The 27,164-nt window shown below is 46.1% G+C and overlaps 1 protein-coding gene across 2 annotated transcripts in view; it reads right to left on the minus strand.

Moving 5' to 3' along the window:
• ATP6V1A (ATPase H+ transporting V1 subunit A) overlaps positions 1-27,164 on the minus strand; it is a 39,802-nt gene that overhangs the window by 6,463 nt on the left and 6,175 nt on the right. The window contains exons 1-12 of one of the 2 annotated variants that reach the window (XM_006132930.4): positions 21,605-22,100; positions 14,852-14,946; positions 13,720-13,848; positions 10,930-11,144; positions 10,009-10,146; positions 9,328-9,479; positions 8,131-8,293; positions 6,090-6,198; positions 5,046-5,168; positions 4,838-4,952; positions 3,213-3,276; positions 2,099-2,302 (exon numbers count right to left, since the gene is read on the minus strand). In XM_006132930.4, the coding sequence (XP_006132992.1) occupies positions 2,099-2,302; positions 3,213-3,276; positions 4,838-4,952; positions 5,046-5,168; positions 6,090-6,198; positions 8,131-8,293; positions 9,328-9,479; positions 10,009-10,146; positions 10,930-11,144; positions 13,720-13,848; positions 14,852-14,936 (1,497 nt within the window). In that variant the 5' untranslated portion in view covers positions 14,937-14,946; positions 21,605-22,100. Of the gene's footprint in view, positions 1-2,098; positions 2,303-3,212; positions 3,277-4,837; positions 4,953-5,045; positions 5,169-6,089; positions 6,199-8,130; positions 8,294-9,327; positions 9,480-10,008; positions 10,147-10,929; positions 11,145-13,719; positions 13,849-14,851; positions 14,947-21,604; positions 22,101-27,164 lie in introns of those variants that run through there. The other variant, XM_075904967.1, reaches the window with a different exon arrangement.

The following is a 27,164-nucleotide window of genomic DNA, read 5'->3' on the forward strand; positions in this document are numbered from 1 at the left end:
CGGCTGGACCGGGAGTTGCGAGTCCTTTGCTCTATGCATGGGTGTTTTTTTTGTTTTGTTTTTACTTCAAAGTCTCCTGCCCCAGACAACACCGAGGAAGGCTAGTGCCCAGCCCCGCCCCTTCTGTGGGGGTGGAGCCACTTGTGACCAGTCCCAAAATTCATTAAGCGGCCCGCCTGTGAAAATTAAGCCCGAGTCCGCACAGTTTTTTGTACCACTTGACCTAGACTAGTTTCCAGACAAAGTAGAACCACCCCCATAGCATGGCTGCGTTTACCCATATCTGAAGGCACTTGTATCTGTGTGACTTGTACACCTTACAGAAATGCTTGAAACATCAATCATGGCCCCTTCTGTGGCTGCTGGATCCATGATTTCTGCCCATTACTTCCCCCCCTTCTCCCCAACTTCTTCCAATGGGAGTTAGTTAATAGGTGTAGGTTAGCGTGGCTTGTGTACGGAGGAAGTTTAAAAGTTATTTATTAAATCTGAACTGATGCTATAAAAATATACCTCGTGCATGGTACATAAGTCAGTTTTCAATGGGGTTCTCCTGAAACCTCTCCTCAAATGCAGTTTCTCTGTCCATGTTTAGCTTTCTAGCCCAACATGCTGAGATGCGTTGAGAAACTGAAAAATGCCTGTAGACTGGAAACTCAGGAAGTCACTGTTAATAAGTCTCCAACTCCAGGCCTGATGGCTGCACAGTCACTTTGCAGAGAACAGACATCGCTCTTATCTCTACTTCATTTCATCGGCTGCACTCTGGAACAACTTGGTTTCACACTTCTAATGCAACACGCGTTTCAGGCCTATACCTGGAGCACAGAATTTGGCAGGTCAGTGCAGTGCTTTGGAAACAGCCCTTGTCAGGGCGCTGTAAGAGAAGGGACCTCAGGATACAGCTGCATGGCTGTGAACTGGAATTTCCCCAGAGGACAGGGGCATTGAAAGACTGACAGGGAAACTTTTCAGCACATTTATTAAATTAGAGACTGAGCCTGCTGTTCTAGTTCTAGAGGGAGGAAACAAACGTCAGGAAGTCAGATCACTGCATCCAGAGCCTTTTCCTTTACACCCAAGCAGAGTATTGCAGTTGGCTGCAGTCACACATGTTTTCCAGTTGCTTTGCAAGCATACTCCTGGGCTGCGAAAGTGGAGCTTTCACCTACTCCTAAAAATTCTTCTGAGCACTGCTTTTTGGGTCCAGTGATGTAATAGTGTAGCTGAATAACTGATAAGCAAAGCTTATAGGTTAATGCTATAGACTACACACATTTCCCTCCCCCGCACCAGTAAATTTTTTAGCAGCCTGGCCCAGTCCTGGCTTGCCATAGGTCCAGGACCTACCCCTGCTGCAGCCCTGCCTTTAAAGTGTATTAGGAGCCAGGCGGGCACACAGCCCGGCTCAGTTCCAGCTCACGTTGGATCCGGGAGCTCAGAACCCCCTCTGAACAGGGGCTGCTGCCATCCTACACTGCTGCCTCTATCAGAGGCAGTAGTGTGGGGCAACTGGGAGGGAAGCTGGTTTTTAAACTCATAGACCAGCTCCCATCCTGGCACCCCCTGCTGCTACCTCTGATACCGAGGCAGCAGCATGGAGTGGAAGGGGGCTCCTCAGGAACAGGGCTGGAGTGCACTGGCTGCTGGCCCCACCCCTGAGGGCTACAGAATAGTCAAGTAACTGATAAGAATTAATGAGATTAATCGACTATTCAGTTAACCGATATTTAACATTCCTATGATGGAGGGGTCAAAAAAGTCTGAATTAAATACAGCTGGTGGAAGACAAATCTACTTTTCTTCAGAATCTCTTCTTTCTGAAGCATATGACCCAACCCATCAGAAGACAGAACCATGGGCTAGACAGACCATTGGTCTGACCCAGTGTGGCCATTCTTTTGTTCTTAAATTACCACCTTTCCTCCAGGTCTCATTGCCTGCTCGCCAATAACCACACGCACTAGCTAATACTAGCCCCATCTCTGCTAGGAGAGCGCCTATAGTCTCCGCCAAAAGCAGTGAAATGGAGGTAGGCCAGTTCTTTGAAAGGTCTCGTTAAGACACCATACTCCCCCTCAGGGTGCTCGTTGCTCACCTTCCCCACAAGCTGCACAATTTCCGCCAGGTCCTCTTCTTCCTGCAGAATCTCTTTGGCCTTTGTCCTCAGGGGGACAAACTCTGTGAAGTGCTTGTCATAATACTCATCCAGGGCCCGCGTGTACTTGCTGTAGCTGATCAGCCAGTTGACAGATGGGAAGTGCTTGCGCTGAGCCAGCTTCTTATCCAAACCCCAAAACACCTGCCAAATTCAAACCGATTCATGAGTTTCCTTCCCAGCCGAGGACAAGCTAGTCACTGAAGACTGTCATAAGCTCCCACACGTTTCTGCATAAGGAGTCTGCTGCAGAGTCACCTCTAGGCCTGATTCTCTTCTAGAAAACAGTCAAAGTCTCAATGCTCCTTTCATTTAGGAATGCAGCTGTCCTCTCCACCCCATTTCACAGTAGAAGGCTGCCATCCTCTATTTGAGGGGGGCAGGAATACTCCTGGGGAAACAGCCAGCAGGACGGACCTGTGTGGTTCAGGGATGAAGAGTACGTGACCTGGGGATGGGACAGAAGTCCTCGCTAAGCTGTGCTATCATGTGCTGCGTACTTCAGGTGTTCTACCCCTCACTGCCATGCTGTGCCGGCCCTTTGCTGTGGCACAGTGCCCAGAAGCCTCCTGCTTGCAGAGCAGAGTGGGGTGTGTGGGGTGATATCTTGTGCCCCATCCCCACACAGCAGTGGGGGGACACGTCAGGACTCAGGACAGAGGGAGCTTGCCAGCAGCTGCTGCATCTGAACAAGCAGACCTAGAGGCAACGCGCATCTGTCTCTCTCACATACACACACTCTTCCACACTCAACACCCACTTGTATTGTTGTTTCGGATACTTCCTTCAAAGTGTGTTATTTTCGTTTTTGACTGGTCTGTGCATTTCGTACATTTTTATTTCTCTCTCATGCTGAAGATTTAATTGGAGTAGAGAAATCTAAAAATGCCTTAACCTGTCCTGGCTGGAGTAGTTATCCCTGTGGTAACTCTTTTAGAATATCTAGGTTATTGGTTTCCCCTGTTGGCACACATTACCTCAGTACAGCGCACATAATGAAATTCATGCTGCCCATGGATGGAAAAAGTTTGAGGGAACACTGGGTGGCACGTACCTGAACAATGCCCAGCGTGGCAGATGTGACAGGATCGGAGAAGTCACCCCCAGGGGGAGACACACTGAACAGGGAGAGAGACAGCAAAGGCATGATCAGCAGCAGTCACACAGAGCTAGGCTGACACTCCAAAACCCAACACCACAACTTGATACCAGTAGCAACCAAGTTTGCCATCCTCCGCTTCTCCCTTTCAACAAAATGTGAGGATCCTTTGAAACCCACGTCAGAGGATGCACGAAGAGGAGGGAGGACCCAGAATGGCTCTACCCTTGGTGAGCAGTCACATTTTTCTAATCCAGCATTAGACCTTCCCAGTTCTTGACACAAAACAGGATTCAACCACCAAGAGTCCAGGTTTCAAAGCAGGCAGAAAGACCATCAGGATTCTGAACAATGTTCAGAATCAAAAACACGTCGCATGAGCACAAATCCAAATTTGGGACCACTTATCACTTTCTACTGCAAGTGACACTGCCCTGCTATGCATCCATATCCATCCATCCACCCATTTCCAAACCCCAGGAATACAACTAGACTGGATCTAGTTTAGTTGAGATGACCCAAAAGACCTCCCACCTCCACCTCTCAGCTCCAGGCTGTAATCCAGGATTCATTATAAGGCAGATTAAGTTGTGTGAGAGGAAAATAGCGAGGATTCCCTCACTATAGCCTGAGGTCCACAGAATTTAAAGTGTTTGGAGAGGGTGGTTTGTCACAGAAGATGATGTCTATTCTTGTAGTAATCAATATCACTCCACTACACTGTAGCACCAGACCTCCTGGAGCAATGGACAGGCCCTAGAAACTAGTAGAATCCTGCACCACTTTCAGATAAAGTTAAACTTAAAAGGTTTCCAGTTGCTCAGACAGGTATATGGATGCCTGTGTGAATAGGGACAAGGAGTACAGAAGAATCAGAGACATTCCTGCAAGTCTAGGGAAAGCTTTCTAATGCCACACTGAAATCTCAGTCCCTACTCTCTTTCCCTAGTAAGTGGTCCTCCATTGTTGGCTCAGGCTACAGAAACTGCCCTCACAAAGGTCTCTAGCATCTCTTCCCGTCTAAGTCTCAGCGCCTATCCCTTACCCCGCTCAGCCTCGCCACAGCAGACAATCGCTCCACTCCCTCCACCTGATGCCAGTGGACGGGGAGTCAGTGGAGGGATTTTCAAGCAGTGTATTACTACTGTCAAAGCTCTCCATAAATTCCACCCCCCTCCTCCTCCTGCAAGCTTCACTCACATCAAAGAGTTGATGTCTTACCCACACTGGCGCCTGTGCTCTGCCGGCGTTCCAACTCTCAACCACTCGTGTGCCAGCTTCTCACAACCTTCTGCATACCATCTTCCACCCATGCCTCTCCTTGATTATGGTACAATCTCCTCCAGCACACCACAGGCCCCGTATCCTCGCCACATTTCAGTCCCCCTTGAATACTGTTGGCAGGCATGTCATTCCCCCCCACCCAAACACTGCTAACCTGTCAGCCTGTCCTTTGCCTGGCAGTTCCTCAGGGCACGGACTGTGTCTGCTTGCCTGTCTGAGAAGCACTGAGCCGTGGTTCGCATCACCCACCCGAGAAGAACTGCAGTCTAGGGAACACTGACAGGTCTAGGACTTACGCTCCGACAATGCTGACGCTCCCTTCCCGCTCAGGGTTCCCCAGACACTTCACTCTGCCAGCTCGCTCGTAGAACGAGGCCAGACGGGCACCGAGATAGGCTGGATAGCCACTGTCTGCAAACAGCACAGAGAAACGATATCATGCAAAGGCTCAGCTGCCACAGGAAGGCTTCCCACGGCTGGGCACTAAGAACAAAGACTACTTACCCGCTGGCATTTCAGCTAAACGCCCTGAAATTTCCCTAAGGGCCTCAGCCCATCGGGATGTGGAATCAGCCATCATACTGACATTGTAGCCCATGTCCCGGAAATACTCGGACAGAGTGATTCCTAGAACAAAGAAAAGCACGCTGCAGGCTAGAGTTCACACAGGTTCTCTGGCTCACCCGCCCACTCTCCCTGGAAGGGAAGGAAGTATTTTCAAGTAACACTTCATGCTCTAAATGAGCAGATAGAGGCTGAAAGTTATTGCTTTTGGATTTAAGTGTTTCCTCACTACTTTGATCTCTTCTCCCTCTCGGGACACAGACTTACTCCCCCCTTGGTGAGCCACACAGACTGGGTCCCATTCTTGTTCCTCAGATTCAAAAGCTGTGCCATTAGTTAACGCGCATGGCTTTTAAAAAGCTGTCTCTGTGGCAGTGGAACACACACAGGGTATGTCTACGCTACCCCGCTAGTTCGAACTAGCGGGGTAATGTAGGCATAACCGCACTTGCAAATGAAGCCCGGGATTTGAATTTCCCGGGCTTCATTTGCATAAGTGGGGCACCGCCATTTTTAAAACCCCGCTGGTTCGAACCCCGTGCAGCGCGGCTACACGGGGCACGAACTAGGTAGTTCGGACTAGGCTTCCTAGTTCGAACTACTGTTACTCCTCGTGGAGACGCTAGCAACGTGAGATAAAACAATGCCTGGCTGTATTCCACAGTCAAGAACCAATAGCCTCATACTCTCTCCAGAATGAGCTAAGCTTTACAGAGTTGATCCCACACAAACACAGACTTGGACCTGACCAAAAATTGACACTAGTGGTAAGGGCTAAAATGGCAATTGCAATTCCTTGGCAGTGTACGTCTAAGAGAAAGATCAAACTGCTACAAAAAAAATCTATTGCGAAATAAGAGTTAGAAAGGCCAGTCTGTGAAACGAAGCAGACTCAGTGAGTGGAGAATTCATCTGTATCTGGAGATACCATAGTGCAAGAGGACACCTGTCCTGAGTAGCATTTACTTCTGCTGTGACTCTTACCGGTATAAATAGAGGCCTCTCTGGCAGCGACGGGCATGTTGGAGGTATTTGCTACTAGGGCTGTTCTCTTCATAATACTTTCTATCTTGCCATCAACTTCCATCGTGAGCTACAAAGGCAAGAGAAGCAGCACATAAACCTGTTTAATCCTACAGTGACCATCCCCCACTCCTGTGCCTGACAAAGCCCCAGTACAAGAGCATTTGTCCTCACAAGTGGTCCAACAACTACAGCAGAGGACTGGACTCGGGGCTTGTGATTTCTAGAGGCTATTCGGCTACCAAGGCCCCAGGTGACTTTGGGCAAAACCTTTAATTCACATACCTTGGTCTTCCCATTCATAAAAGTGTGAAGACAGATTTATTAAAAATAAAAAAGTGTTTGTAGTACTCGTTCAGGTAACTGGATCAATGCTACTTAGAGCCAATACAAATAATTTCTCCTTCAAAATGGTGAACAAATAATTATATTTTGAAACCAGGACTATGCAGGCAATAAGTAGATAGGGAAACTGAGGCAGAAAAGGGTAAATGACCTTCTAGAGCATGAGATGGGATTAAAACTCAGCCACAGACCTCACTCCTGTGCTCAAACCATGTCCTAGAACATGCTAGAGGAGCAGTATTGCTGTATTACTGTCCTCTGGTTCTTATGTTTGCCATGTTGCTGGTTTATCTTAGCATTAGCAGTGTCACGGTCCAGTAGAGACCTGCCAGGCAAATGGGGAGTGTATTTCATTACATGTCTTCCTCAGTCTCCCCTTCTGAAAGTTGCACCTTCATGGACGCAATTAAAATCTCAATGTTTAAGTAATTTCACCTATTTTGGGCTCATTTTAAAACTTAGAGAAGATATTCCAATGTTAGTTCAGATACTGCTCTGCAAGCTCCTAAACGGACTTTCCCTGGGCCAGGGACAGCTCTTACTACAGCACAACATGGACGACCGTTGCCACATGGTGTCTGGACACAGTGCAGTGGCGCTGTGTGTGGCGCCCAGGAGACATTTTTTGTTTACCGTTGCTCACACACAGGGTAGCCAGAGTCCACTGGTTTTTCTCAGTGTCATTTTTTGCTACTAGTATTAATAAAGTGATGGGCACATAAAGCAAGGGTGTGTGAAGTGAGGTGTGTGCTGATGGTATGCAACATTCACTGAGAGCCATGCGTTCCCTTTGCACCCAGTCAAAGTGCTGCTACAGTTCAATTGGCACCCACCACAAATTCTAGGTACGCAAGTGCAGTTAGCAAAACTACCCTATCCCAGGAGATTGGGGTGGGGAAGCTTTTTTGGGTTGGGGGCCACAGACCCACAGAAAAATCAGTGTGTGTGGGGGGGGGAGGGGAGCGGGGTGCTGCACAACAAATGAGAAGCAACACAAGAAAAACAAACCCTCACTAACGTGGCTCCCGAACGAGAAAGACACTCCCCATATTCCCCTTGCACACCAGAGATTGGGGGGCGGAGGGAGGTGCCCAGGCAAGTAGGTTTTGTGAGCTCCAGCCCTGCGATGGGGTAGGGGTGGGAAGGGAGGGGAATTGAGCACCAGTACAGGCTTCCCAATGTTGGAGGTGGAGGAGCCCCGAGGCTCGGGGGCCAGATCCAGGAAAGTTGGGGGATGCATCCAGCCCCTGGGCCTTCGATACCCCACCCCTGCAAGAGACTATGTTGGTTACAACTGTCTTGCAGCCGGTTGAGATAGAGGGCCAGTCATGTTTCTCACTCACTAGTCTCGATTGCCATGAAATGAGGCCCAGAACAGTAAGAGTCTGACTGTATCTAATGCAGCGGTTCTCAACGTGCAGCCTGTGAGCTGCTTGCGGCCCAACCACCACAAAGCTGGGCTCCCCCTCGCCCCCAACACCCTCAAGGGGATACAGGTTAAATTGGGTGCAGCCCATTTAACACACGTGGCCTACAACGGTAAAGAGGTTGGGAACCCCTGCTCTAGAGTTTCAAAGCCAATGTATGAACTAGACACATGCAATAGCTCTATTCCCAGGGATGTTTGCAAACAATCCTGCATCCCAGGCATACTGACCTCTGGGAAATCTCTGAGTACTTCAGACATCTCGTTTCCTCGTTCTCCACAGCCTACATAGATGATAACATCACTGTTGGAGTACTTGGAGAGAGACTGCGAGATCACAGTCTTTCCACAGCCAAAGGCCCCTGGGATAGCAGTAGTACCCCCTTGCACACACCTACGTAAAGAAGAGCCAGATGGTTTATACTAAGCCCAGGCAGAGGAAAGCGCTGTCCTGTTTGCAGATCGGATTGCCTTTTCCTCTCAGCACTACTCTGAGGCCATCTCGCTTCACTTGCCTAAGAAGTGCCAAGTTGCATAAAGAGCCAGGTTCAGCGTTCCAGGTCATGCGGGCATGAGGTATTTTAACAAGCCAGCACAGAGGGAACAGGCTGTTCCTCCCCTGTACCAACAGCACCTACCACTGTTCCCAGAGTAACTAGCTAGTGCTGGGACAACAGCTGGGCTGTTATAGGTCCATATCCCCCAAAGTGGGTTTTGCCAATGGAGATGTCTGAGAAGCAACTTAGAAGCATCTTGTAGAGAAGTGACTTGAGCAATTAGGAAAAAATAGGGATGTAAAGCCTGTTTAATTGGTTAACTGATTGAGGGGGATGGGTGCAGGGGTCCGCAGGCCTGCTCCTGTCCATGGTGGACCCCAAGGGGCTCGACTAGCCCTGTGCCCGAGGCAGGCAGGGGGCTGCTCCCGCTCCTGCCCCCACCCATTAACTGAAGTGGTGAGGCTTAACAATTAATCTTTCACATCCCTAAGCCAAAGCTGTCAAGCTTAGATGCCAAAGTTAGATACTTGAATCCATAGGAAGGCAATAAGGGGTCTGTTTTCACAGATGCCAAACCTATGAAGTCCCTGAAAACTGCAGAGACTAACTTTGAGCCTCCAATTTGGAAAATGTGTATAACAGTTGCTCTCTCACTGATAAGACCTTTGACTGACTTTTTATCCTGGGAGACTCCCCAGCAGTAATATTTAGTAGATCTTTTATTATGACATTTTTCTTCACCTTTTGGTGTAATGGAGGGTAGTTTGTTTTTTGTTTTGGAGGGGGCTGGGGGGTTGGTCAAGGATTCCTCTGAAGTTCTTCCATCACCATTTTTGGGATGTTGCTTTGGGACATGGAAGTTTTATATAGAATATTCTGCTCCTCTTAAAAGAATTCATGTCCAAAGATGAGAACCCCAGCTGGTACTTACGGAAAGAGCGCATCAAGGACCCGTTGGCCAGTTAGCAATGGATGGTTGGCTGGTAGCTTTTCAGTGACAGGACGGATTTGACGTACAGGCCAGATTTGGACCATAGTGAACTTCTCCTTCACACCTTCAAATTCTAGCTCCAAGACAACGTCCTACCAAGCAGAAAAAAGGAGTGAGCAGACAGCTGGAAGAATGTGCAAATTCTCATTCCCATGGCTCTAATACAGGATTCCACCGGCAATGCACACCATAATGACTAGATAGTTTTAGAACCACAGGCCTTCCCGGCACCTCAGTGTACTACCACAGCCTGTGGGGAGCCCACTTCCCATATTTCAGAGAAATCAAGTGGCGGTATAAAGTCTCAGCTTCAAGTAATCACAACCCATAGCAACTAATGAAAATGCCATTGCTGATTTTGCATATTCTTGGGACGCTCCAGGACCACCCTCAATGTGGTGGCAAATATGGAGTATGACATGCATGAGCAAGGATGAGTTTTCACCATACAGAGCAGCTTGATTTCACAAGATATTAGAGTGATCACTGTTGGCAAGTTGGCAGCAGGAGGTTTCAATATCCAGCTGCATAAAAAGCCCTTGGGCTAGTGCTGTGGGGATGCTGAAGGGGGTGTACACACCTTTTGGCCAAGCCAGCACTACTGCGGGAGGGGGAACTTACCGACGTGTCGTAGTTCCCTGGAGGAGCTATATACGTTACTGTACCCCTATTCCGTGGGGGCAACATGATTTTGTGTTTGATAAGGGAGTTTTCAATCACCACTCCATAAATATCTCCCCCAGTGATGTGACTGCCAACCTAGGACCAGGAGGAGAAAATGTTTCTTTAGTCATACAAATTAAAGCTTCAGTTTAAGAGAAGCACAAGGCTGAATACAGCCCTTAAATCTAGCACCCTGGTTGTCTCCTGTGTAATGCGCTGTAATAGCACAGTAGCCTGTTGCACCTTTTAGTAGCACTGTGACCACCCTGCTAGAAACATGCTGTCAACCTGCATAGGAAGAGCAGCCATTATATGCAGTGAGGCTTACAAGGCTCAGGCAGCCATGTGATTACTGGCTAGTACTGGTGATTCCCTGGCCTCCCTTCTCCTCAGGGAGACTACTGTGTTGAGTACAGTGGCAGTGGAATGAGCCAATTTGTAGGCAATGGAAAACGAGGTACTAAGACCAGAAGAAGGCAATCAGGCCAGTGGTCTCATGGTTCAGCAGCAATGCTGTCCTTCAGGGTCGACAAAATATCTTGGCTAGAAGTACACCACCCTCTCCCAGAAAACGGGTGCTACTTGCTATGCTCAATGTGCTCCCATAAACTCTCTTTACTGCACTGTAAAAGCATTCCATTAATAGGTACCACTGTATTTACAAACAGTGGCACCTAGCATCACATCATTGGTACAAACATTCCCCACCTGCTCTTTCATTGTCCCTGTGCTTTAATCCATCACTACACCCCGCTCAAGCGCCTGCTGTTCACAGACTCACGGTATCGGAAAACGCAACTCACAATTCCACCCCTCCGCACATTCTCCCCCACCCTGCAATGCAGCTGGGGGATTTTCGGCAGCTTTGTCGGAGCCTACCCGCAGGTTTTTGAAAGGCGTAAAGTCCCATTTGAGGTCTTTGCTCAGAGCTGACACGTTGACACCTCTGGGGATGTAGATACTTTGGGTCTGAGCGCTGATGTCTGTCAGAGGCCTCTGGATACCATCAAAAATGGCCCCCATAATGCCAGGGCCAAGTTCCACTGAGAGAGGTTTGCCAGTGCGGAGTACAGGATCTCCTACCGAGACACCAGCTAAAGAGGCCTGTTCAGGAAAAGCTCATCCACACATTTACCAAAAAACATTTTGTCTCACCAATTCAGTTGCCCCCCTTATGCAATGCACTCTGTCGCAAAGGAGATAAACATTCAGTCTGGATTAAGTAAGACTGTGATATTTTTACTCGCCAGGGAGCAGAGACTAACTATTTTCCCTTGTGATCACTAGTCCCCAGCTACGAAATGGAAAAGTTTACTGGAAACTCACGGCCATATTTAGAGTTGGAGAGAACAGATAAAAAGCTAGCTCATCTCTAAAGAGCCTCATGCGACTGGCACCTCCTGGGGAGAGGAAAAGAGAATGAGTCACAGGTTACAGTTGCCATTTAATGTGCTATAGTAGAGCAGGCATGGTCAAACTGTAGCCCATGAGTCACGTAGGGCTCTTTTTACATTTAAAATGGGCTCCCAGAGCAGGGATGTAAACAACCAGTGGAGTAACTACGACTAGTCGCTTCTCCTATGCCTGCCCCCCCATGCTGCCTCTATCAGTGTGTGTGGGGGGGGAGGGGGAGGGAGTCGGTGTTAGGGGGAGCTGGCTTAAAAGCCAGTTCCTCCCAGCACCATCTCCACAGGAGGGCAGGGAAGGCAGAGGCACAGCATCTGGGACTGGGCAAGAGCTGGGACAGCTGAGTCCCAGCTCACATCCGGCCTCCCTCTGTGTCTCTTCCTCTTAACTGTAGTAAAGAGCCGGGTGACTCTTACTACATTTAAAAGGCAGAGCTGCAATTGGGTTAGCTCCCGGGGCCAGGAACTAATCCTGCTGTGGCTCTGCAGTTTTCCCCCTTATCAACCAGCCGATGGAAATGCCATTGACTACTCGATTAACTGATTCAACGCAATTTAACATCCTTATCCCGGAGCCCCCCCAAGCACCCATCCATCACCTATTAGACTGGTCTGAAGGAGCCCCAGGAGGGAGGGCAGGGGACAGGACAAAACCCTCACACTTCAGCAGGGGCCATCCCACAGGGCAAGTTGTGCGTGTCTTGTGGCTCACAAACTTCTGGATATTATTGTATGCAGCTCAGAGGGTCAGGTCAGTAAGTTTGGCCACTCCTGTGCTTACATTCTGTGGTGAGGAGGGCTGTATAAGGGCTCTTCCAGTGTGAAATTAACCCGCTGAGTCCGCCAGCAAGAGATCTATTTTCTATTTAACTTGTACTTTTGCACAGGGATGGAGACATTGAGGCTAACTCCAAGCTTACAGACTCCCTCCTGGATAGTCTCCCTCATTCTCCAACATCATGTATCTATTACCAGTACTAGACAGTTCATTTTTGTAGCAAGCATGTTTGGATCAACAATATGGGTTTCCAAAAGATACATGTGCAATATGCTTGTGTTTAGCAGAGAAATCTGAATCCAGTCAAAGGATGAATCCTTCCCAGTTTTAAAGCGGTATTAGGATGTTTTATAGTACACACTTTTTTTTAAAAAAAGGGGAAGAAACCCATACAAAAACTGGATTTGCTCAGTAACTCTGGTGTGTGTCATTTGTATTAGTCAATGAATAAATAGTCCCTCGCACCATGCGGTTACCAAGTTCAAGTGTATCTGAAGTTTGACACTAAATCAGGATTGAGCTTTAAGAAGATCCGAGAAAATGGTAATTTCCTTCAATATCCTCGAAAAACCTTATTGGGCTTGTATGAAAACTCTCGGGATGAGAGGATGTGAGGCGTGGGAGTTTAAAGGACTGCACTGAGCAAGGCAGGAATGAACTTTTGGGACAGTTAAGTAGATTTCTGGGGAAATAGCTACAGGAAAAACACAAAAAACAAAAAACCTTAAACAGAGATACCCCTCTGAATCGACAGAAAAGTTAATCCACATTCCCCACCTCCAGTCAGGCGAAATCCCAGCCTTTTGAAGCTACATCTGAGGAGAGGTGGCATTCTGCTGTTACTGCAGGCTGGCGATCAAAGGCCTGAGCAGTAAAGGAAACAGGCTGATCTGTCCCGATTGAGTTCTGGGTCTCAGTCTCACATAGTTATGGACTTGTAAGGATGGGAAAAGTCCAGCTGTGGGTTTTGAAAGACTGACTTGCTTGTTTACAAAGAGCCGCATGGTAACTTGTTAACTACTGGCAGTTATTCTGTTCATAGCCTCTGAAAAAGAAGCAAAACCCAGACACTGGGCCTATTCAGGCAGCTTGGCTTACTGGGGAGCGTGCAATGTAGACAAGGAACTATGCAGCCTGGAAAGACTCCCTCCTGTCCAGAGAGGGACACAGGTTTCTGTCCAAGAGAACTGATGGCCGAGGAGCTGGGAGCCGAGAGAGAGTTCCCTTCATGGATGCAAGTCTTACAAAAGCAGCTGCATGCTTTGAAGACTGCACAATCCTGGTAATATGACAATTACATTGCCACCGTGTACTTTTTATACAAACTCCATCAAAACCTGTATAAGAAATCAAGAACAGATTTGGTTTCTGCCCATGACCACTGATAGGGGCCCACTAAGATTTATTCGCTCTACTGTACTGGTCATCCTACCTTTTAGGATGACTTAGTTTGGCAGGCCTCAAAGACACCAATGAGAAGGATACAGGTTTCTTCATACACCTGGATAGTGGCCATATCACCCTCCAGTCGGATAATTTCTCCTACCAGCTCACAGTGGCCAACTCGTACCAATTCATACATAGCTGCACCTGCCATGTTGCAGGCAGTGACCACTGAAAGACAAACACACTTGAGTTAGGCTATTTTTCTGCTGCATTACCAGATTTCTTCAGACAAGAAGTGAATGTAGAGCACTGGAACCCACAGGCCTGGTACACAATCTATGATAGTAAGTAGGTCCTGTCAAAGAGACAGTGGCAAAGCTTCTGAGCCAAAATGAAACTGCCGTATGCTTATTCCCCTGTCTCTCTGGGGCCTAGGGCGCACCACCATCAGATTTTAGTAATCTACAGAAAGCTGTAATTCTTATCCAGGATATGCCCTGTACTAAGCATGAAACTAAGAAGGTTTAAGAGCCTAAATGACTATCCTCCCAAATCCCTGCTAAAAAGATACTGCTTCTGCAAAGTTCATCGGAAGCACATTCACCTCTTGCTGGGGGGAGAGGGGAAGAGAAGACACCCCCAACATCCTGACACTGGACCATCTGCTGTATTATTTCACTTATGGAGCATGCTGGGGCAGGAACGGTGCCATTTTAATGTTAATGTTACTATTAATATTTGATAGATTAGATTTTGCAGGAAAAGCAATGGATCATTTAAACAGATCTTTACAACTGGTAGAGCCTTCGCCACCCGATTAGAACTATATTGAAGCAGATTACATTTTGGCCCTAAGCTACCTCACTAACTGAAATGACAGACTAACTAAAATAGTTATACGCTGGCTTATATAAGAAACATGACTTATGTTTAAGAGATTCCTAAAGCTGTCCTGCTCTCTGCAATACAATGCCCACTCTACACAAGGGTGAAGAGGCATTCACCATGGCTGATTATAATATATAAGACTAATACATAAGAACATCTTGCTGACACTGACCATAAGTGTGAGCTCATACTAAATTGAGAGCTCTGTGCAAAGCAGAGTGTATGTGTGGGAACAATTAATGACTTTTGAAAAGCTTCACTGAGCTTTCACCCAGAGGATGTAAAGATCCATGAAACTGTTTTCGTAATACAATGTTGAACCCATGAACCAAAGAGCACCTACCAGGTCCTGAGACTCCATGGACATAGCCAAACACACTCTCCCGGTCTTCATCTCGGATTTTGGGTAGCTTGGAAAAGTTCATCATGCCCGTTTACCTGTCCAGAAGACAATCAATAGTTCATTTATACAGAGCGGGAAGAGACCTAACCCAGTGAGTCACGAACTCCTAGTTTCAGTTCCTTTCTCCCATTGCTTCCAATGAACAGAAAGCCCCATGCAGAAGTCTCAAAATTCACGTGGTCTGATGCCCCTCAAATTCCTCCTTTCACCACTATGAATTCAGGGCCAACTGTAGTTAATAGCTGTTTGGTTGGGTTTTAATGCAGCAAGACATACCAGTATGAACAAACTTGTGCCCATGAAAGCGCATGATACCACCTATATGTTTTGTTGGTCTTTAAGGTGCTACTAGACTATTTGTTTTTTAAGTTTTTCTATTGCTATTGACATTGAACACTGGCAATACAGGGCCCAAAGAGCTTATTGTAGAACTATTTCCTCTCCCCCCCCCCCCCGATTTGATTTGCAAGGAAGTACAATAGACACCACCACCAGGTACAGCAAACTGTGCTTTGAATGTATTATTTTGACCCCAAAGTTCATCTCCCACTCCACTCCCCCTTGCTGCAAGACTCACTTGCAATCTGCAACATTTATTAGAATGAGGAATGATTTCACATCTTTCAAACAAACATTTCAGAGCTGCACAAGTACTGTAATTCAGTTGGAAGTACCACTATGCCTGGAATCCCCCCAGTGCATTTTTATAGTGTGTGTTAGGTTTCTGGGACCGACAGATCAAACATACTCCCTCTACAAGTTGTCTTCCTTCTTCACATGGCTGATGTAAAGCAGCAATTACAATTTCCTCTCAAGTTAATCAAGCCAAATGGCTCCATCAGGAATAGCAAAATGTATTGCAATAATGCTTCCTTTATATTTATAAATTGGGCAGTACCTAGTGACATATTCGACGATCTGAAGTGGGGACTCGCATACTGCGGAGTCCTTGATTTTCCATCTGTGCATTAGATATCCTCATTTACACAGGCCTGGTTCGATTTCGGTTCAGTTGACCAAGGAACCGTCTGCGTGGGAACTGGCAAAAGGCGTTTATTTTTTAAGTCATTTAGTCCAATCTGCTTTTCAAGACTCCTGCTGATCATAGCCAGATTTCATGAGGCCAAACAGAAAGGCTTGTGGGACTCTTAATGTCGTGAGGATGGAGGGAAGCGGTCACGATCTTGGTGACTAGGTAGACATCTGTTTTCCTGGATTCACTGAGTTTCACAGCAAGTTGCAGAAGTTCAAAGCACTGGCAGAGAAGCAAAGTTAGGACAGGTAGCCATGGCATGGATGTCAACCTCATGGGAGTCAATATCATTATATTCAGCTGGGTTTCTACAAGTCGTGTGGCTGCATCTCCTTCATATCCATGCACAGTATTAGGCTAGTGAATATGCAAATGCTATTGCCGATGGTTTTCACCACAGATGTTGACACACCCCAGGCTGTACCTGCTAGTTAATAGATTATGTTGGCTCTTGTTTTTATCTGTGCAGCTGCCTTCTCAAGGTGAGAGATGCAGGAGTTACTCTTCCAATCCAATCCAATCAGGAGCTCTCACACTGCAAAAGCCCTGTGATACTCCCTTGACACAGCAAGATGCCAGCACAGGTGTGACCACGTGCAAAACCTTGATTTTGCACATTCAAGCCCAGACGCTGCTATCCCACAGAGTACTCGCCACCAAAACTCCAGTCACACTCAACAGCCTCTAAACTGGGGGAGAGCACAGAGCCCAGTTGATAAGCAAGAAGAGAGGTGCATCAACAACTCTACCCAACACTTGCATCGATCCTCTGAGGAGACCCTTCCACTGTGAGCACTGACCAAGCAAAAGGACTTACGATGGTGGGAGAAGGGAAGGTTGCAGGCCCTAATGGTTTTCCATCAGAATACCTCCACCATCTGGGCCCCAAAGGACTCCGATGGATCACAACACTGTATTCTGCTAATCTAAGGCAGTAGCGCAGAAACACTGGAGATGCTGAGCCCCTCTGCCCCTGTCCATCCCACCCCCAGCTAAGGCAGAGAGCAAGACCCCAGCACTTGGAGCCAGCAGCCAAGAACCTGGCATGTGGGGACAGCAGCTGGGAGCTCAGGTGCTAGACTGGGAGCACAGGGGTGCTGCAGCACCCCCCCCCCCACTCCTCATTCCTGTGCCTATGCCTTAAGAATAATACGGTGTGAGGCAATGGTAATTGTCTTTCCAAAGCCTGGCAGGCCCCTTGATGAAATGGGAAGCTACAGGCCAGTCTCTCTGCTATGCATGACCTATACACTTCTTGAACGTATCATCCTCACAAAAATAGGCCCTTTTATTGAGCCAATTATCCCAGTGAAACAGGCAGGCTTCCAGACAAAACACAGCATTTGTGACCAAGTTCTAGCACTCACTGCTCACGTTGAGGCTGGCTAGCAAAAGACCTTAAAGACCGGCACAGTATTTGTTAACGTGTCATCTGTGTAGGATACTGTATGGAGTAAGGGCCTAATAACTTCAGCAGTTTTCAGCATATCTTGCTTCCAAACACGTTGCCTGTGGTGGAGCAGGCTAAGTAACAGACTCCTGTGGGTTACCTGGGTAATAAGACTAGACATCAAACAATAAGCTATCACAAGGCTCTGTGCTTGTGCCAACCCTTTTCAGTATTTATGTAAGTGACATGCCTCCAACTAAATCATGAACATTTGGCTATGCAGACAGCCTTGCTTGACAATCCAAGCATCGAACCTCCATGATACTGAGAAAGCAATAATGGAGGATCTTCAGAACTTGGAACACTATTTCTGGAAATGGAGGCACAAGCCAAACCCTGGGGGAAAACAGTGAGCGCATTTCAGCTTGAGAATAAGAGGGTCAAAAAACACACAAAGTAGCTTTCTGCACATTTTTACCACAACACAATTACACTCCAATGTATCTCAGAGTGGAACTCGACTGCGTCCTCGCCTTCTACAAGTCACATAATGCCAACACCACAGCATCCAGCTGCTCTATGCTCCGTCGCCCTGCAAAGTCCATACAGCTATCTAACAGGAGGTCTTTTCCAGTCAGTAAGTGTAAGGTCTTAAACATGGATTTAGAGTTTCAAAACAAAGATTTGCAAAACGGCTCCTCATTGACTGGCCAGAAACAGACAGCAGATCCCTGTTCTTCTGGTAATAACTGGCAGTTGGGCCTCACTGAACTTTAACTGATAACGGCCTTTAACAACTCTTTGCTTTTACCCATCATCTCGCTCTCGTGTGTTACCTTGGAAACACACCACAACATTAGTGATGTAAGTGGGCACTGCTTACTAGCAGGTTGATTCTTTCCTGGAACAAATACATGTGAAGTGTTGGGAGAAGTCCTGAAGACCATATCCACAGGGCAGACTGGATATAGCCAATAACAGTTCATCCTACCACCAAACCAACCCTGGAGAGCTGAGTTCAATCTCACTGCCTGCCCTACGCCCAATGTCTCTGCTGAGACTGCTAACAAGGAGGTTCATCAGGCCTTGAAAACCTGCCCCAATTCCTATCAGCCCTGGCAAAATATTCATGTGCTGCTACTCCCTAAACTCATGCATGCCACCTATCCCACCCTCCTGCAGAGCCCATCTTCCCAGCCTGCTCTCTAGGGATGGTAGGAAGAAGGCTGCTGCTCTCCAGGGCACATAAGGCTTGTTTTCCAATTCTTCCATTGTACACAGGCCCTCGAATCCTCTCCTTCCTGTCCTACCGAAAGGTTCTGTTCCAGTTGCTCAAGCCAGGCTCCACTCTGTGGGAGGAGTCTACCCCCCTAGCCCCACTCAGCCAGAATTCCTACTCACCATCTGCAAGGAGGTTTTTCCAAGCCCAAGCGCTCACTCACCGTAGTGGTTAGCATGACGTGTATACCCATTTATTCATTGCCCAGGCCACCGAAGAGACAGATGACCATGACTCAGTCCCTATCATCTTGAATGAGAACTAGTAACCTGGGTATTCCCCTTCTAATCGCTAGAGCCACTGAGTCTTTCTGGGCATGAAGTGTCCTGTGACCGGGCAGTAAATCAGGAACAGAGCAGAGCCCTGAGCATGGGTGGAGCAGTGCAGACTAGCTTAGCATTAGAAGCCAATTTTAAAGTTTGCTGGGAATTTTGTCAGCTATTTGACACCTTCCAAAGGGCATCATTACCAAACAGCCACCTGAAGCTCAAGGCTTGCAGGCAAGGGGATCGGTGCAGCAGTGGCTCCGGCAGCGTTATCCCACACGTCTGAGGTTGCAAAAACACCACACTTACTGCAGATCTCACATGCAACTGCTTCTCAAACTGAAAAAGCAGCAGGACTTCGAATATCCCTCCCCGCCCCCAAACATTTACTCCAACAGATCATTCACAGCTCCAGGACCTAGAAACTCCAGGACCATTAACACCACGGAAGGCTTAATTCCTCCCTACACAGGCCTTCAAAGGCGTGCTGAGGCAAAGACCTATCTATACTCCAATGTGATGGATACAGGAGGTTAAGAAATTGCTGCTCCTTATCCACACTCCCACCTAGATTAACCGACTTGGATCAGGTCACACAATTTTAGGTCAGCACCTTCTGGATTCAAACCCAAACTGATCAGATCAGGAAGGTCAGTTGTGAGCCACAGCCAATGAAGTTATTTGAAAGGGATTAACTCATCTTCTGTCAGAGCGTTTGAAGAGCCCACAGCAAGCAGCAAAAGGAAATCATCCCATGGGAAAACAAGCACACGGATTTAGACCTGCAGCAAAAAGGGTCACCCAAGTCTCGTCCCTTTCTCCAACATCCCTACTGCCCCCTTGCTAGCTTCATGGGCAGAATACAAAGTCATCTTCTCTGCCCGCCACTCTCTCCACATCAAATAGTTTGCAGTCATTCATTGGGATTGCCCTGGGCCCAATCATTTCAAGCGCCTCATCCTGAGTTCAGGGTACATCTGAGGGAAGCACAATTCCCAGCCCTGCTAGACAGACTTGCACTAGCTCACCTCAAGCTAGCAGGCGAAAAATAGCACTGCAGGTGTTGTGACACAGGCTAGCGCGAGTCATTGCCAACGGGGTTGGGTGGGCTTGAACTTCAGGCGGGGAGGCTAGTCCAAACTTCCGTCCAGGCAGCACCTACTATATTGCTATTTTCAGCATGCAGAGCTAGTGAGGGGGTCCGTGTGGGGAATCATCGCTCCCAGCTGCAGTGTCAGCATGCTCAATTTCTGCACAGCTCTGCTCTGGTCTACCTCTCCAAAACCAACCTCCACTGCCAATGCTTCCACTGCCCTGACAACGAAATTTGCTTCAGTACTCTCTTTGGAGCCTTCTCCCACATCTTTGGAACAGCCCACACATCATGATACAGCTAGCCCCATGCCATGCGGCCCAGCTGCACTGCCAGCTCTCTCAGAAGGCTAGGATTCCTGAAATACTCAACACTATTTAGGAGTAGCTGTTCAGCCTCTCCACCACTGAGCTGCCTGGCAGCTGCTACTTGAGTTGGTTCTGTAGGTTTTCATCTTAGATTATACTGTCAACTATTTACAGACAATGGCTGTGTCACTATATTCTGCACTGTGACCCACTGACGAGGGGGAGGGGCTCAGATATCAGCGTGCTTTGGGAGGCTGTTACCTGCCAGCCAGCATTGCACTATGAACATAGATACTGACTGTGTTTAGCATTTAAGCACCACACTACTGCCCTTCATCAGCCAAGACCCACTTAATACAGTAATAGAGCTAAACACCAGGAGCCGGCTGCTGCCCCACGCTGCTGCCTCTGATACAGAGGGAGCAACACTGGGCAACAGGCGGTTGACTCCCCAGGAGCCAGTGGCACCGGGAGCCAGCTTTTAAGCTGGCTCCCCGGGTGTACCGGCTCCTGCCTGCTGCCCCACGCTGCTGCCTCTGATAAAGAGGCAGCAGCGCAGGGTGGCAGACAGCTCCCCAGGAGCCAGACCAGAAGCGGCATGTAGCGGTTTGGGTAACCAATAAGTATGAGCTTATCAATTACCCATTTAAACAGCTACATGCTCACATCCCTAATACAAATCACTCTTAGTCACCCCTCCGCCCCCATGTGAGCAGAGAAGATACACAGAATGTAGCAGACTAACAAGCAATACTGACCAGTTTTGTTCCTTTTATTAAAAGTTTAAAGTCAGCATGGTTTCAAGATCCTTTCAGAGCAGCCTTTAGCTATAACATGACCATACTCTGTGTTCTGAGAACAGCAGGAGTTAGGACAATCAGATTCAGACATAGATGGTTGAAACCTCTGCAAGCTGCATCAGTACACCATGAATCTAACTAGCCGTTTTAATATGCAATCAATCAGTAACATAGGCAGGAAAGCCCAAAATCCAGCCATTTCAACCTAGATTTCCCCAATAAAGTCCTTTGGCTACAGAGCTGTCCCCAAGAAATGAATGCTTTGCTGCTGCCAGTGTTAAAAAAAAAAAAAAAAAAAAGCCAATATTCTCAGTCACAAGTTACTATCATTTGGCTTTTAAATGTGATGTGATCACTGATGGAGAGACATTCAAAGCTGTTCAAAATTTGAGCTCCATGTTCGGAGACAACAATCCATCTCAGAAATTAAGACCCTGCCGAGATGATCACACAGTGCCTTTTTTTAAGTAGGATACAACCAACTCTAGAGAGTATCATACCATAAATATCAAAGGATTTCTTACCTGGTTTTCAGGGGAAAGGGGAAGGCAAAACAATCCACAGGCCAGATGAAGCAAGCAAATGCAGAATTTAGCACTAAAGCAGCAGCACTCAGTAGCAAATGACTGTCCTTCCCAAAAGTCCCCCCACAAATGACTGTCCTTCCCAAAAGTCTCCCCACCCGTATACAGAAGGATGCAAAAAGCCTGCTGCAGTGGGGAAAGAAATTCCAGATACACAGTAAAGGCACAGTCAGCTGACTTGATGACTCATCAGTCTCTCCCCAGCAGCACTGAAAAATGCTGCAATAGCAAATCAAGCTGCCCAATGCTCATCTAAGCTCTTGTTGTGTCCACTTCTTAAATTTCAACTACACTTTACTGTATATTCAGTACTACACTTTAGAGTCAGGCGGTAAAAGGAACATCACCATGTGTAGCAAGTTCCTCCTGCAAAGGTTTCACATTCAGCTTCGCAAATTAACATCGCCTTAAACGAGGCAGAATTTTACTACACCTCTTACTAGCTGTTTAAGTCAGCCTATATAATCAGCTAGTTCATTCTCAGTGCACAGTTCTATCTATCTATTGCTTTGTAGTTTTATGTAGCTATGCCTGCACGACAAGTGGCACAGTAGTAGGTAGCTGAACACACAAAGTCCTAATTTTAAAGCAGTTTTAAAGACTGACTTACTTAACGCTTACCAATCAGCAGCCTATGAATGGAACACAGCTGCTACACTGAAGAAACTGGGAAGAGAAACTGCAATATTACTTATTGCCAATTTGAAGCACTTAAGCAATGAACTCATGGTAAGGTAACAAATTAGTCCTGTGAAGTGCTGTTAAAATTAAAAAGATTTCTCTAGCTCAGCAAACAGAAGAAGGGTATTGGCTATGAAGACCAACATTCTTCCTGGAAAAACTTAAACAACAAATAATCTAGCAGCACCTTAAAGACTAACAAAACATGTAGATTAGTGATAGAGATGTAGCCGTCAGTCTGGTGTAGCTGGTATCATGTAGATGGTATCATGAACTTTGGTGGGCACAGCCCACTTCTTCAGATGAGTGACAACTACTTTCATTTGCTGTGGGAAACAGTTACACTACAACAGCATGCGCTGCTGGACAAAAGGACAGGGGTCTTTGGAGAGGTCTCCTCCACCTTAAAATAATCTCCACAAGAACAAAATAAGCACACAGTTACTAACCCTTCTCAATAGGACAACAGAAAAGACGCTGCTACCCTACAGCACACCATGTGCATAGCCTGGGACTGACAGGATGAATCCTGCCTGCCCAGTAGTTTTGCCTCAGTAACTTACATGCTGGAATTCAACCTACCATGGGGTCATTTCACCAAACAGAGGTGGCAGAGAGTAGTTTGACTGCATTTGAAACAGACTGCCAGAAGACAAGGTTACAGGATCACTATCCAGAAACGCTTATGGAATGGGCACCACGTACACGTTTACTGAACTAAGAACAAAAAACGAGTAACCCCGTGGCACCTTAGAGACTAACAAAGGTTAGTTACCTTTGTTAGTCTCCAAGGCTACATCTACACTGCAATGCTATTTCGGGATACAGGAGTATAGCTATCCCGTGTTTTTACAGCAAGCACGTTATTTGGGGCTCACTATTCTGACATCCCTACAAACCTCATTCTACAAGGAGTAAGGGACGTTCTGTAACAGCAGGTTATTTCGAAATCTGGCGCTGTGTAGACAGTGCCAAATGATGAAATAAGCTATTTCAAAATAGCTCAAATTGCGTATCTTATTTCGAGTTACAGTGCTGTGTAGCCATACCCTAAGGTGCCACAGGACTACTCGTTTTTTAAGTTACAGACTAACAGGGCTACCCCTCTGAAACTACTTATGAACAAAAGTTTTCCACAGGATTCTTTTCAGGCTTTCTTAGTCAGTATCCCAGGCTGAAGAGATTCTTGCCTCATAATGAGTCAGTTTAATATTTTGTTCAGAGTCCTATGGATCCTGCTTTACATGGAGTGCTCCTATAAAATGCATCTCTCTACGCTGATTTAGACCATTAGGAGAGCAGAGCCTAGCATGCTGTGCAAATCCAACTGTTCAGCAACCTCAGAGCGTGTGGTCAGGGTCTTGTAATTAGTAACAAAAACTATACAGTCATCATTGCAGTTAGTTTCCCGTCACTTGGCCAGTTAATACTTCCCTTTCCAATAACGAAAAATAGTGAAGGAGGGTGGGATGAGGGGACTATAATGGCAGCAAGAGGCTGCTCCTGGAAAACCAGTTAACCGTTACCCGGTAAACATCACCCAGCAAGGGTGATGCTTTCCAGGTAACCAGTTACCCAGTCACATCACTAATTCAAAGGACCCAGAGTACCGACTGCCACAGTAGCAGCAGTGGCCAGGGAGCTCTTAAGTCCCTTTGAAATACCGTGACCCGGTGGAATTGGACCGGACAATGACAGGTCTGAGTTGAGGGTTCTGAATAGCAGCTGGGGGGGATGAATGGCTTTACGATCATGTGCCTTGTGCAACAGCCAGTCTCTGTTCCTCAAAAAAGGTTTTCATCAACCTTACTCATTTCAACATTTCAAGCTAAACTCTGCCCTTTCTTACAATCCAATTAAATTGGGTGTGAATTTACGTTAATCTTGTTGCTGAGATACCCGTGCCAATCCATCAAAAATAAGATGAAGCCATAATCCTATGCTAGAAGCACACAATTTTGTCCTATATTACTTTTGTAAGAGATAAAGATTGTAAAAGACCATTGGAGAAGAGACTTTACCAATAGCACTTTAGCAAGGATCAAGATTTCATATGTATAAATGTACTTACAACCAGAACAAGCCTCTCTACTACAAAATGTATTTCCTGTGCTAACAGATGGAGCAATGAAAGGACAGACTAACTTGCTAATAATGACACTTGTACTCAAGTTCTCAAACAATTTAATGAGCTGCAATTAGATCTAAGAGAAAGAAAATTCCTTATTTAAAGTTACATGCAAGAATATTTAAGAAACTGTGATACTAAAGATTCCTTTGTAAGGCATGCTTGCCTTTAATGAAGGTTACCAAATCCTCAGTTTAAGAAAAAGGAGGTTTGAAAGCCAACTGGTTTTGAAAGCTGCAACTGGATTAATTTTTTTTTATGTAGTCTTTATGAGAAGCTGGTCTAATACTATAGGTTAGTATGATAGGACAATTTAGGAGTTCCTCTAGGACAGGTTATGATGAATTATGTATTTGATTGAATTTGTGAGTGTGCATACATAAGAAGTGGCAAATAATGCTGTATAATAAAGCAGAACAGGGCTATTAAGTTAGTGCTGAATTTTCAATTAAGGAAAAAAACCCAGATAACTTAACAGATTTAAAAATAAGACCAAACAGATTTAAAATGTTTTGAGGCCTGAAGTAGCTACAGTAGTTAAAAAAAAAATATGGTGATGAAGTATGATTCATGTTAAGGACCTAGAAGACACTCTTAGGCCCTGCATCTGACAATATTAAGTGGTTCCCTGTCTTCTCCAAAATCATTTGCAGTTGGCTACTTTTTGCGTTTCATCCAAAAATGTTTTACTTTTGCTCTCATTCACTGACAAGGAGTTGTGTTCAGGCTCTAAACACTGGACTGAGGGGGAAATATTCTTAAATTTCACAGAAACTTGCCTTCCTAAGTGCTATTTAGAGCATAAGTGTTGACAAGCCTCATATTTAATGCCTCTCAGTAGATGTTATGGCTTTAAGGAAGTTGTCATATGAGCATGCTTTATAGCAGTGTAACATTTGAAAGCAGAAGCCCTATCTCAATGCAACAATCCTGGCCCTACTGCACCCCCAAAAAGTGGAATTTTGCACTGAAAGATGATTTATTAGGAGCAAGTTCCAGCTCAGCACTCTGGTGCTTTGTGAGTTTCATATGCACAATGAGATTCTGGAAGTCACTTAATTGCCAGTTACTTCATTTCAAAGCTAGAAAGATTTCATACTGCAGAGGTTTTGAGAACCAGTCACTAGAAGCAGCCCTGCAGAGTAAAAATATAATATTTTTAATCTAAAGAATTTTCCCTTCCTGCTTGTATTTTCTTAAAAAAAAAAAAAATACCAAGACTGTGAAGTCTTGTTTTTCTTTTGCCTGAAAACTTCTTGGATGACTCTGAAATGTTGCCTAGGAACAATCTTGGTCCTTAATTAAGGGTGTACTGATGTTGGATCATAGAGATCTTTCCTGCCAACTGTTTGCCAGGAATTTGCATTTAATAATTGTATAATACTTTTTTTTTTAAAATAGCTTCCTCTGTCAGATTTCACTTCCTTACTACTTGAGATTTCATAACTCCAGGAGATCTAAAGACATCCATAGAGTTTCAGGGTGGCGAAGACAATGCAAAGTACAAATAAATGGCCGGGGGGGGGGGGGAGGAAGTTCTGAACTAGGACCACTGTTAAAGATGCTAATCTAAAAATATGCAGCTTCACTGCTTGCCCCATGACAAAACTATTTTAATTAGTTGAACCCAAAGAAAAATTAGCAACTTTAGAAAGACGGGGGGGGGGGGGGGGGGAATAGCTCTGTGGTTTGAGCATTGGCCTGCTAAGCCAGGGCTGTGAGTACAATCCTTGAGGGGGCCATTCAGGGATCTGGGGCAAATCTGTCAGGGACAGTACTTGGTCCTGCCGTGAGGACAGGGGACTGGACTCAATGACCTCTCAAGGTCCCTTCCAGTTCTATGAGGTGGGTATATCTCCATATATTATAAACTGGGTAGGTCAATAGGCAACATGATAGCATATGAAATTGTTTACAAAAATGCAAAGTAATGCATATTAGCAGGATAATCTGAACTACTCTACTTATTATGGGTTTTTAATTAATTACACTTGCTCAGGAAAAAGACCAGGACATTACTGTACACAGCTCAGTGTGCAACAGCAGTCAAAAGAGCAAATAAAATATTTGGTTTCATAGCAGACAGGGTGGAGACTACAGACATTGTGCCACTATATAAACCAACAGTATACCCTCACCTGTAACAGTACCAGTTCTGGTCATCCGCACAACAAAATTACAGGGGTTTCAGAGGTAAGCAACCAGAGCAGTTAGCAGTCTGCAAACACTTTTCATGAAAAGAGATTTAAAAGATTGAGGCTACCTACCCTAAGAGAAGATAAGAAAGGATGTGGTACAATAAATGGTATAAGTAAGGTAAACTGGGAACTTCTACTAACTATCTCTCATAATACAAGAGCAAAGGGACACTCAAGGAAAATGAAAGTGGCAAACTCGAATTGTAGCACTCATTGCCACAAGGTATTAATAAGGCTGAGAGTTTAAAACTCAAGCAAGAATTCAATATTTAAACATTCAAAGTTACAACTTTTTTTTTTTTAATAGGAAGGACATTGTAATTGAAGACACCAATATCCTGGACTATCCTTACTAAGTTTCATACCTTTGGGGTTTATTGAACATAAGAACGGCCATATTGGGTTAGACCAATGGTCCATGTAGCCCAGTCTCCTGTCTGCCAACAGTGGTCAATGCTGGGTGCTACAGAAGGAATGAACAACAGATAATCAA

Source organism: Pelodiscus sinensis, chromosome 1, assembly GCF_049634645.1.
Source record: "Pelodiscus sinensis isolate JC-2024 chromosome 1, ASM4963464v1, whole genome shotgun sequence".
Classification (NCBI taxonomy): Eukaryota; Metazoa; Chordata; order Testudines; family Trionychidae; genus Pelodiscus; species Pelodiscus sinensis.